This window comes from Sphaeramia orbicularis, chromosome 4, assembly GCF_902148855.1.
Source record: "Sphaeramia orbicularis chromosome 4, fSphaOr1.1, whole genome shotgun sequence".
In the NCBI taxonomy this organism is placed as follows: domain Eukaryota; kingdom Metazoa; phylum Chordata; class Actinopteri; order Kurtiformes; family Apogonidae; genus Sphaeramia; species Sphaeramia orbicularis.
In genome coordinates, this window is record NC_043960.1 from 44,979,321 (window position 1) to 44,992,283 (window position 12,963).

The 12,963-nt window shown below is 38.9% G+C and overlaps 1 protein-coding gene across 2 annotated transcripts in view; it reads right to left on the bottom strand.

Moving 5' to 3' along the window:
* Window positions 1–12,963, bottom strand: part of glis1b (GLIS family zinc finger 1b) — a 114,038-nt gene that overhangs the window by 37,718 nt on the left and 63,357 nt on the right. For both annotated transcript variants that reach the window (XM_030132805.1, XM_030132804.1), the window contains exon 5: window positions 94–255. In XM_030132805.1, coding sequence (XP_029988665.1) covers window positions 94–255 — 162 coding nt within the window. The remainder of the gene's footprint in view (window positions 1–93; window positions 256–12,963) is intronic.

Genomic DNA, 12,963 nt, shown 5'->3' on the forward strand with positions numbered 1-12,963 from the left:
CATAATGTAAAGCCCTGTGTTGCAGACTAAGTGTTGGAGAGGAGCAGGTCAAACATTAATCTCCTCATTGGGAGGTGAGGCTGAGCTGCTGACCGTGTCCAGGTGAGTGCGCTGATGCTTGGCGCGGTCGCTGGAGTTGCTGAAAGCTTTCTGGCATCCGGGGTGCTGGCACAGGTATGGCTTCTCTCCTGTGTGGCTCCTCAGGTGGATCTTCAGATTCTCCAGACGGGAAAACGCTTTGTTACAGCCCTCGAACTATGGAGGAGAACGGGCATCACACACACACGTACACAAAGACACACACACACAGACACACACAGACACCACAGTCAGGTAGGTACACACAGGACCACACATGGAAATAAACAAACACCCACATGCACAGACACACACAGAAAAAAAACAGAAATCAGTCCATGTAAAGCTGATGGATTCTGCTACAGTGTGGGTTCTGTATACGTGTCCATCTCTGAGTCAGAGAGGAACCGTCCCACTCGTTCCCTCAGAGCCTTGATCACTCACACAGCTGGAGGAGTTCACTCTACACCACACATTCAGACATGGAAAAGTGAGAGATGCTGCTTAAGAACATGGGTGGTATAATCTTGAACATTTTTTCCGTAGCTCTTAAATTACTCAGCCCAATCCAGGGACCTTTGTTGAAAACCAGGTTCACTTGAAAGACAGCATGCAAGTACACCTGCCTCGAGGCCGGTCTAAATTGCGGGGGAAACTGGAGTGTGCCGTAGCGCAGCGCTAAATGGGCTGTAATGCATAGTGCGAGATAAGTGTTCTGCTGTGTATGCTACGTTAGACTGACAAGTGACAGTGACTGTAAACAAGCTCATATCCGACCCAGCTTGGCCCATTTGATCCCAACCACTCAGCCAATGAACACCACAGATTTGTTAACATGTGAATGATTCATGAGGCTTCTCGCATATCCACTCCTGCTCTTAAGCAGAAAATACGGCCAACTGGTGGATGAGACGGCCCCTGATGAGACCCCCCACGAGTGCTGCTGCGTAAAGAGTCACTGAGTGTGTTGGTAGACAGTAGTATAGACGGCATACTGCAATGGGACTCATATTATTAAATCCACTAAGGCAGGGGTGTCAAACTCATTTGAGTTCGGGGGCCACATTAAGCCCAATATGACCTGAAGTGGGCCGGACCAGTAAAATAATAACATAAAAACCTTTAAATAATGTTAACTCCAAACATTGCTCTATGTTTTAGGATGAAAAAAAAGTAAAATTACATTATGAAAATGTTTACATTTACAAAATATCCCTCAAAAAATGTGAATAACATGAATAAAAATAAACTTAAGAATACGTCTCAGTTTATTATTTACACATGTGAATTAAAACTTACAGATCACAGCGATCTACTAATACACAAAACATTATTTCTCTTAAGATGCTTTGGGTTCGTATTTTGTCAGTTTCAGAATAGTTTGTAAATGTAAATATTTTCATGTAATTTTCCTTTTTTACACTTAAAGAAGACTCTGGAGTTGTCATTATTTATAGATCATTATGATAGTATTTTCCTGATCTGTAATACTGACTGTGTTTTACTGACTTGAGGTCAAATTGGGCTGAATGTGGAACCTGAACTACAATGATTGTTAACATCTTAAGTGGAATTTATGTATTTCACAGATTCATCCCACGGGCTGGATTGGACCCTTTGGCGGGCCAGATTTGGCCTGCGGGCCACATGTTGGACACCCGTGCATTAAGGTATTCAGCAGCACATTGACATCACTACACACAGCCTCTGTACAGTTTTCTGCGATCTATCTGAGGACTTTGGATACATGACTGGATGAACTGTATACACAGCAAAAAGAGTAAAAAGAGTAAAAAGAGAACATGACAGATGGAGAGAGGAGCACAAAGACAACAGAGCTACAATAGGAGACACATTAAAACAAGGGTAAAGTCAAGCTGTTAAACTGCATGTGTGTATTGTCAAAGAATGTGTTGAAAATTGATCACATGAAAACTATATACCATAGGAAATAGAAATGCATACTTTCACATGTTATCTCAACATAAACATCCTCCATATCCAGTGAAAATGGAGAAGGGTGGATACCTGCATTAAGGATCTAGAGTCCTGTACTGCTATTGTGTTCACTGGTTTGTGTTACTATCAGAGAAAACTACAAAAAATATTTATAAGAAATCTTTTGTACCAAGTGTAATTAAGCTGTGAAACTGCTGAACAGATTCATGTCCTGTAACTGAACCCAAGTTTTTTTTGTTGTTTATTTTTTTTAACTGTCCTTTCAACTCTTGATTTTGATTTTAGTGTAAATTCTGTTTGTTTCTTCTGGGAGATTCCGGCTAAATGTTGACGTTCCTCCACCAGCCGATTTTCAGAATCAAACACTTTCATTTTAATGCATCAACTTATGCTTCTTTTTGGTCAGTTTATAGTAAATATTTATTTATTTCTGCTTTTGTGTTAAAGGAAATGCAAACCTTAGGCACTAGGTGACAATGTATAACAAGACAGAATATAACAGGTGTTCTATATTGATCTCAAATATCTATCTATGTATTTGTCATTTCAAAGTAACTTCTTTACAACATACATTCACTATAAAACCTTAGACTTTAAAAGCTCAGTTATAGTACAGCTGAATGCTCCAACTATTTCGCACATCCTCAAATTGGGAGGATTTTCCAATGATTGAAACTGACTGAAGGTCAACAACACATTTTATCCATGTAAAATATTGATCAAATCTAACAATGAGACCTTGTGAAACAAAATAAAGTTCCTCGACTTATTGGGGAGACAAATGCCCATGCATACCCTTCATTACCTCCTGAAATCTAAACCTCTGACTACACAGAATTTGAACTACACAGAATGTTTGTGAATTTTGTGCAAAGGCAGGGCATGGAACAATCATTTTGAAGCAGGTCCACATAACATTGTTTAACTGCAGTAGTTTTTACCCTCGGCCACACTGGTCGCAGGGTACTGTCATCAGTTGGTTGTCTGTTCGTCCATCCGTCCAAAAACTTTGCCATGCACTAATAAGTCAGTCCACTGGGGGCAGTAGTACACCTGATAAGTCAGGCTGAGGGTTTTCAAGTGCGCGCACATTATGCTTTCTATTATCATGCTGACAGACAGACAAACCTACTGACAAAGCAACACAATTACATTGTCCCTGTCGGACAGGTAAAAAATAATATAGCTTTTAAATAAAAAAAATTAATGATACAAAAAAGGTATGATTAAATAATACAAAATCCAAGTACAGGAACATATGTATAAAAACAAAAAGCTTCCAAAAATATTTCACAATATGTTGATACTTCTGTTTATGATGAATATTTATTTTCTGTACAAAACCATACAAGCCACTGTGGGCTTCTTCACATCATTTATGTCTCTTTTGCACATTTATCTCTACTTATTCAAGTCATCCGACTATAAATGTGTTGTCAAAATGCAATTGGATACTCTAACCTTTAAATGCAGAGCTTCTTTCTGAATGTCACACACTCCTGAACTAACCACAACACTTCCCCACCCTCAAGTCCAAACCAAAACCAATTTCCTGTAAAGAGCTGAGACGCCTCAGTTCAAATATAACTTTATCCATTAAATGTTAGAGCGGTGCTGCGGTCTCTACTGTCCATTGTACAGTGACCTTTAGTGAAGCCGACTGACAACAGGTCGGGTTACGGCGAAGGAGAGACTGACACCATTCTTCTAATGGGCCTTCAGCTTCATCTGGGCTCAATGCTCATCCGTGGCCTCCTTCATTCACTCCCGCAACACAGGCAGGGCCTTCTATTCACCAAGCCTCCATTTAATATAGACGAAACCTAAGCCTGTCATGGTAGAGCCGTGTTCGGTGACTGGTCTGATCTGTGTGTGTGTGTCTGTTTCAGAGAGTCTTAATCTGCCCAGTTAGGTACGATACACAACACACCGGTCCTCCTGAAGTCTGTGGAGAAGGGAATGCAAACAAAAAATGATGCTTTTTTAACTAAATAACCTAACCACTGCAAAAACAAATTTAGTTTCAACATAGTTCAACACTGTGCACATATACTCAAATGTACTGCTTTAAAAAAACATGGTGGGAGATAACAAGTCCTGCACCTCATCAGAAAATTAATTCATTCATTGCAATATAATTTCTTTGTACACACAATGACAATAAAGGCTATTCTATTCTATTCTATTCTATTCTATTCTATTCTATTCTATTCTATTCTATTCTATTCTATTCTATTCAACTTATGTATAATACTTGTGTATTATGTCTGTGTTGTACTAAAATCAGTAAATTAGTGCTTGTGTGATTTACTCTACTACATCTGTCTGACATCTTTAATTATGATTCACATTTCCATTTTGCATCCTCTTCATTGAAATGTGCTGATTATGATGGTTTGTGGTAAAATAAAGGATTAAGTGTACATTGATAGAATGAGGACATTCTTCAAAAAAATATATACTGATGCAAAGTTAGGGCATGGTTCTCATATGACACTAACAAAAATTAACACATAGACCGTTAAGATGGAGAAGATTAATAGATTAGTTGTCAACTAGTAAATTCATCACCAACTTTGCTGATAACTGATAAATTGTTCTTGATAGCTGCAGTTCTTGATAGTTTTTAATATCCCTTGGCAAAAAAAATCCATAATTCCCTTTCAGCATATTGAAACATGAGTGTTCTGAGAGACTTCCACATCTACTCTATTATCCTTTAATTTACAACATAACACAGGTTTGTTTTTATTCAGAAACATGTTTTAGACAGATATGAGATTGATGACTGTAGTTATCAATACCTAATCAGACTCTACTCCATGTCTTAATGCACAAGGTAAGGAAAGTGGTTCCACTTTTTTATAACAGCATTAAATAACATCAAGTCATGTATCTTTATATTAAGTTATTCATTTGGACTGAGAGGAGAGAGCAGCAGAGGGGAGCTGTGCATTTTATTCTGTGATTCAGGCTCCTGCAGCTGTAATCATTAATATTATCTGTTTGATATCTGGGAATCATGTTGACACCAGACATTCATTTCCTCTATTTTCTGATATTTTATCCCCAAACAACATGGGTTATCTGCAGGTTTGAGAAAGCCAATTTTAGGACTTTTTGAGACATTTTTCAAGTCGTTTTTAATCTAATTTAAGACCAATTTAGGACCTCACAGTTATTGTTTTGAGCTGGACATTTCCATTTCTCCATGACTAACGTTTCAGCTACTGAGACTCAAGCTGCTGAAGTTGAACCTGAACCCCTCCAGCCATAAATGACTGTTGGTGTCTCCACTCATTCCTGTCTCTGTTACGATAAAATAAACACTTTTGACAAGTTCTTTGCAAAAATTTCCAAAGCAAATGGAGAAATATCATTTATTTTGTCTGTGGAATTTTTAAGACCTTTGTGTGCCTGATTTAAGGATCAATTAACAATTTTAAGGATAACTAAAGCCTTAATTTAGGACAATCACATTTAAGACCTTTTAAGACTTTTTAAGCATCTGTGGACACCCTGCAACTAAACTACGTATTGAGGTAATAATTGACAGATTAAATGGTAACAAACAGTGAAAATAATTTAGTTGCAGACCAAAGTAATGCATAAACACATGATGATTTTATAGAATGCAACATATGACTGTAGATTAACCCATAAAGACCCAGTGCTACTTCTGTGACAGTTCCCAAATTTGTTTTCTCTATTTAACCTTTCTTGAGTGATTTATCACCATTTATTTTAATATTATCCTCTGTAAATAAATCATGTCTTTTCCTATATTTAATTCACAGATCATATAGATGTTCATGAAAACTCAGAGTAAATTCAAAGGTTATTATATCAAAACAGAAAAAACTGAAGAAAAACTGACTTGTTCAGCAAAATATATCATTAAATGAACATAAAACAAGTATGTCAATTCACTGTCATTGATCCAATTCCATGGGTTTTACTGGTGAATTGATTTTGTAGAAGATGACGGTGTTTCTATGTTCACTACAGAGCCTCTTAACATCCAAATGGGTCATATCTGATGACCATGAAAAGATGAAAAACTGCATTTTACACTAATTATTTACATGTATTAGGATTAGTGGTTCAACAGGTATTAAATATGTCAATCAGTAGATGATTTTGGTCACCAGTGGTCTTTATGGGTTAAACAACCATCAGTTTATAAAGTCAATCTATAGTATCTACGGCAGTAAAATGAATCCAAAAACATTAAACAGTAGTAAAACACTGAAATGGAATATTTTAATGCACAAAGTCTACTTCTCCACTTTAGTACATTTTGCTGCTAACACAGTTTTTGAATGCCAAGTGGAGTATTTTCACCGTCTGCTATAAAGGCTCTGAATACTTCGTCCACCTCAGCATCTAATCAGTTATGTTTGGACTGAAGATGAGACATAATAAAGAAAAGGCATAAAAAATGTTTAATGTGACCTCTCGACTGCAGAGAAATACACAAACCCATGATGAAGCAGAGGACTGGAATGTGGTGTGAGAAAAAATATCACCCAGGTTTCATCAGTACACACACACACACACACACACACACACAAACTGTGCAGGGTTTAGCATGCAGTCATGGAAAACATCTTAAAATGTCACACAATGTTATACAGCGGAAATATAATTTTCTTGAGTCATGCCAATCAAATGTTTCGCATAGAAATGAGAGAAGCAGCGAGGGTGGGAAAGTTTAATAAAAATCTCAGCAGAGGAACATCCACAGTGGCGTAGTAGTCATGACAGACATGGTCCATGCTGGCCGCTGAAACACGGCGCCGAGCGTTTGAGTTTGGAAAACAAACACGCCTATTATTGATGTGCCAAACGTGTGTATTTATGTATAAGGGAATAATCACTCTTTCATTGCTTTCTTTTCCGCAATACAAATTTGAGGCTAAATTTTAGTTAGGGGTCCGTGGAGGGAAGCGTGTTAATCGTGTAGAGCATGTTATTACTCTGGGATCTGGACTCACAGGCGGCTGAGTATGAGGTTTTCCTGCCTGCTGGGAAACCAATAGCCAGTGTGCTCCCTAACCATGGACATTACCCAGAACCCTGCATGAAAAATTTTATGTTACAGTAGGATATTTTAGAGCGGCCAATCTTCTGGTTCAAATGACATCTTCAAGTGAGTTCAGTGTGAGTATTTGGAGCATGTAGTGCTACTTTTTCCATTTTCTTGTGTGAACGTCTGCATGTGCTTTTATTTATGCTTATTTTCCTGTATTGGTGTAAAGTGACTGAGACATATTAGTTTATTTTATTAGACATCATGAAGTGATAAAATCAACAGAATGTTTTTTGGACTTTTCTTTTTTTTTATGCCATCAAAGATATGTTAAATCACCAAATCTGCTTAAAATGACAGGTCCATGAGAGATCAGGTAATATCAAAGACGTATACCTGTTTCAAATATTTGAGCCATGCAGTGCCAGTCATCTAGTATTACTGGTGTTACTCAAAGTGTAGAACTGAGAATATTATTGAGTCTAGACATTATTATGCAGATTTGTCAATTAAGCAGCGTATCCTAAAAAATGCTATAAAAAGCCACAAAAAATATAATTTCCCATAGCGATGTATTTAACCATTGTGTGAAGAATAATATAATATTAAGGGCTCTGAAAACAGGAAAAAAATCAGTGATCACATTTCTCTAAACTTATAGCCAAGCCTACTTTCCATCTGACTCTAAGGCCTTCCAACACTATACCAGCAACAGGTCAAATGCCACCAATCCAAACTCCAAAATATTTAGAAAACTGTTAGATATAACAAAGAAAAGTGTCAGTTCCTTAACTTTGAGCAGCTGCAACCAGTGAAAGTTTAGTATTTTTCTGTCCATCAATTAATCATTGTAACTCTAGGTGTAATTTCCTACTGAACCAACAAACTAAAAGGTGCTATTTAAAGTTAAAATGACATGTACCAGTGTATTCCCTGTGTACTTTATGTGAGGTTGCTTGAAATAGGAAAACTATTTAGAGGGTAACCAACACACAGGTTAAAGTGGTATAAACAGATAGTTTTGGTGGCTTCTGACACCACACAGGATTGATTTCACCTTTGATATTATCTATGAAAACAGTTTAGACAGCACTAATCACATTAATTGCTTTAAACATGTTTAGTTTTCCTCTCTGAAATCGGAGGTAAACCGGCAGATCACCACACGAAGGGAGAGGCAGAGCACCACGGAGGGATTTGAGCCCCGTTTGACACCATCTCACTCTTGAGTGGAGGGGGGGGTCAGTAGCTCGGTAAACATTGGGGATGACAGCGGGGTCTTGACATGGCTGAAGGGGGCAAGAGTGGGTTGAAAGGGTGGACAGGAATCTGATCACAACAGACAGATTATGGGCCCAGCATGCAGCTTGGTGGAGGTGCGGCCCGGCCTGAGGCCTTCATGGGAAATGACTCCTGACTGGCAGCGAAAAGGCTAAACAGTGTCAGGGCTAAAAGGCAGTAGTGTACGGCTCTCCTCACATGCAGCGGCTCATTAGCAGCCTGCAGGAGCTGCACATGATGGGAACAAACCAGCCGTTATGGGTGTTGGAGAAAAATATGGCTGCTGACATGTAGGACAGGAATCTGATTAAAAGCTTCAATAAGAGGAGAGATGGTGAAGGAGAGAATCTGAGAGAAGGAAAGCATTTTCCAAGGAGATTCGTCTCCACAGACACAGATCATCACCTACTAGACTTATATTTGCTCCAGGATTTCTCAGAACATGGCTTTTCTGGGGCTCACAGATGTGAGTAAGATAGCAGCAGTATGAGAATTTCACAGACCAATAACTGTCTGGGAAAATATCGCATCATCACTCCATAGTTGTGCTCAGTGTTGTGCAAATTACTTCCAAACTGTAATACATTACAGATTACTTGTTACTGTTATTTAAAAGTAATTCCTTACCTTACAATACTACTGTCTCAGAATTGTAATACATTACATGACTCCTGTATTACTTTACATACAAAGTCCTCATGAATGGGGTGTAGACCCCCCACCCCCCCCACCCCAAATACAAGAGATAGAAGAGCCTTGAGCCACGTCGACGTATAGCTCAGTAAGTAACACTACGGTCTACAATGTTCGAATCCCAGCAGGAACACTTGCATTTCTAAAATATTTTACATTTAACAGGGGGCACAGCACCGAGGACACCAGTAGTTCAATCCGCAATCGATAAAGAATTCTGTCTAGTCATAGAAACATTAGCTTACCTTGTCATTGCTGGTCACATGCTAACTAGCTTCTGTAAAGCAGGGTTAGGGTTAGTAATGAGCATACGTCCATGTGGCCAATACTGTCTTCTGCCGTCTTCATCCATTGGTTGAACACCAAAAGGAAATAGAACTTTCCTGACATATTTTTGGTTCCTTAACATATCACGGTCTTACGGTATTTTTGTTTTTCATTTGAGCAACCAAATTATGGGCGAAAAGTGTGTTGTAACATAAGCCCTATCGAACATGTACTGAGTAAAATATTACTAAAAACTGGTTAGTAATGCCTTACACTACTGCGTTACGGCAAAAAGTAATGCATTACTCCCAACACTGTTGTGGTTACAGTAATAAGACCATCAAAAAATTATTTCATTAGACAAGTATGTGATGAAGGTTACCGTTTTACTGTCTTACTAAGCAAGCATTAGCTCACCCATCACATCTCACACTCCCAAGCCCCACCCTTTTGTCCAAATATGGTCACTGCTGGCATCAAGATGGCACCTGCAACAATGCAAACTCCTGGCTTCAACAGGCCAGTCCAAAACCCACCAGGTGACATCACAGTGGCTCTGTCCACCTCTGATGTACGGCCTATATTACGTCCCTACAGGATAACGGTAGATCAGGCCTCTGACTAATGATGATGAGGTGAGATTCAACTGTTTGGCTGCTAACTAGCATGAAATTCACTATTACTCATGTTGAGAGGCCCCCCATAAAAGAAAAAAAAAGGTCCTCGGTGCTTTACAGCCTCTACTGGTTTTCCGCTGTGATTAGTTTGACTTAATACATCCAGGCTCCTTCACTGCCAAGCCTGACAGACACGATGAAGGGCAGAGTTTTGGTGGCAAAAGGAAACACATGTAATAAAGTGCCAATGCTCAAAAGCAGCCTCTCTAACTTCATGAGTATATAAAAAAGGCTTTGAGTTGGAATAAGTTAGTTTATCACAAGGTGCCTTTCTCTGCTCTGACCAATAAGGAAAACCACCAACACTTCAGGATCTGTTCGGAGGGGAGGCTGCGGAGCTGAGTGCCCCGGCTGCGGATGGGAGGAACATGTGCATTTAATCTGCCTGCTTCCAAATGCCCTGTGGCAACCACAGCAAAGAGCACAAAAACGTAAATGGATGAAATTATATCCATATGATTCAACGAGACAGCTAAGGAGAGGCAGGTTTCTCATGCGCTTCGTCAGGATACAAAATTAAACACAGCTTGGCTGAAACATTCGCATTACATAGTTTACACATATCATTTCCACAGTGAAGCGAGACCCTTTTAGCAGCCAGCCTCATCTGTTGTGAATAGGGATTTAATTTGAATCAAAGATACCATTTTTTCTTAGAGTGGGACAGAGATAAATTTACACACTTTTAATTTGTTTTTTATTGAAGCATCTTTTTTCCCTGTTGCCCAATTTTTGAGAAGCCTTGATTTATGAATGATGAGATATAAGTATATACAGAAAATGACTAAAACTGAGGGAGTGTTGTCCAGATGCGAATGAACAAGCGAGCAGAGTGAGAGCTCAGCCGATAAATTGGTGGGAGGAAGTAGTCATGTAAATGACTAAAGAAATTGTTCTTAACAGCCATTTTGCACTCATGCCTGAATAGTTTTGGGGCCAGATTATAAACTATGTGGATGGCACAACAGGAAGCATTCCTATGATGACTAAATGAGGCTGCTCACATAATGAGCCCGTCCAGCTGTTTTGTTCCTCTCACAGACTGTTTGGTGGAGATTGAGGAGGAAGTGCAGTGATGGATCTGAACCCTTGCTCCTGCGGTGGAGGCCTGGCACAGCACAGACCTGGCTGCACAACAACGTGGTGAGGCTTCATGGAAGCACTTAACCTGCTGTGATTCAGAGGCCTTCATTCAAATGTCGACCAGCTTTGGAGCCCTGCATCAGATTAGAGAGCTAAGATGTGATTTCCTCTTAAACTGGGCTGCCTGGAGTTTACCAGTTCACCAGGTTGAAGGAAAAAGGAAAACAGGGTCACATTCTCAAAGAGAAGGACCGCACTGAGTGGAAAATAATATGTCTAGTGTGTTATCACACAGGGACAGCAGAGACTCTTATCTACCTGCTGTCTAGTTCCTCTGCTGCTGCAAGATATTCATTACTTTGCTTCTCATGGTGTCAAGAAACCATAAAACCATATTCATAGACACACTTAACACATGTAGAGCTACAGCCTCTTTTAGAATTTAGTCCACTACGAGTGCTATAAATGGAAGACGTCCACATGTTACTGCCCTGCACTAGGGTTGAAGACTGTCAGTTTTATAATTTTTTAGCTAATTAATAAATTAATTTATTTTACAATCTTTGAAGACATTTAGCTCTTTTGTAACCACTGTGTGTCTGAAACTATGTTATTTCTAAAATGTTACCAAATATAATATGTATTGTACGTAGTGGGAACATGATCAGAGTGGCACCAGTTTGAAGACATCAGTAGTTATGGATTTCCACAAGTTTCAACATGTGACTTTTCAGGCCTTCTTAAGGCTTGAATACATTGAACCATATTTCATGTCCAATTGCACTGGGGCTGGATTTCAGATGATGATCCCGGTGTGAACAGTAGAGCACTGGGTAACAGAAGAGATTCTGTTGCATTAAATCCAATCAGCTTTAAGTCCTAGGCTATTGAAATCATAACGTTTTAAGGCCTGTACGTCAGATTATTGGATTTTAGAGGAATGTTTTAAGGATCCACAAACAGGGCTGCAGAGAAAATGTCTACATTTTTATAATAACTGAATACCAATGTTACATCTGATTATCAAAAATATTTACCAAATTTCAGAACATAAGGATTGTATCTCATCAGTGTCAGTGCATGCAAGCACAGATTCACTTTAAGTCAGGTTTATTTTTATCTTGTACAACTGACTTGAGAGGTGAGCTGCCAGAGCTGAAACACAAGACTAAAGAGAGAGGCAATAGAAAGAAAACTGGTATTGAAAAAAGAATTGTTTAGGAACCGGTATCAAAGCCAAGACACTATTAATACCCAGCCACATCCACAGAAACCCTGCTGATATTCCTGTGCAAAAGTTTATTAAAAAATAAATATCAAAATTAATATCAAACAACTGGTGCCAGGTGCAACAAACCCCAGCCCTCGCACGTATTTTATCTTATTTTGGCATTTATCCAGCTGATGTCATTATGTCTATATGTGTGCTGATGTCAGCATAGACAAAGACAGCATACACAAATTTTGGGCCATTACAAGTAAATGGGGAAAAAAAAAGATTTCATAAATTCATTAAAAAACTTGAACTTTGATCTACTTTTCCCAAAATATAATCACATCTATTCTGGGTCACTGGCAATCTGTAAACCCAATTTGGCATAAATTCAACCAATAGTTTTGCTGTTAAAGTGTTAATCATCAAAGAAACAAACTGAACCAAAAACAATACCCCTCGCCTCCCCTTTGGGGGGCGGGGTAATGAATAACAAGGCTTATGCTGTTGGGGGCCAACAGTAAGGGTATATCCTTGAAATCCCCCCAGTCCTCTGCTATATATAAATCTATCCACAATAATTGTTAGACAGTTGATATGAACTCAATTTGAGCTACATCGACCTGATAGTGGCAGAAAAATGGTCAGAGAACCAATTTTTCCCACAAAACTCCACGTAG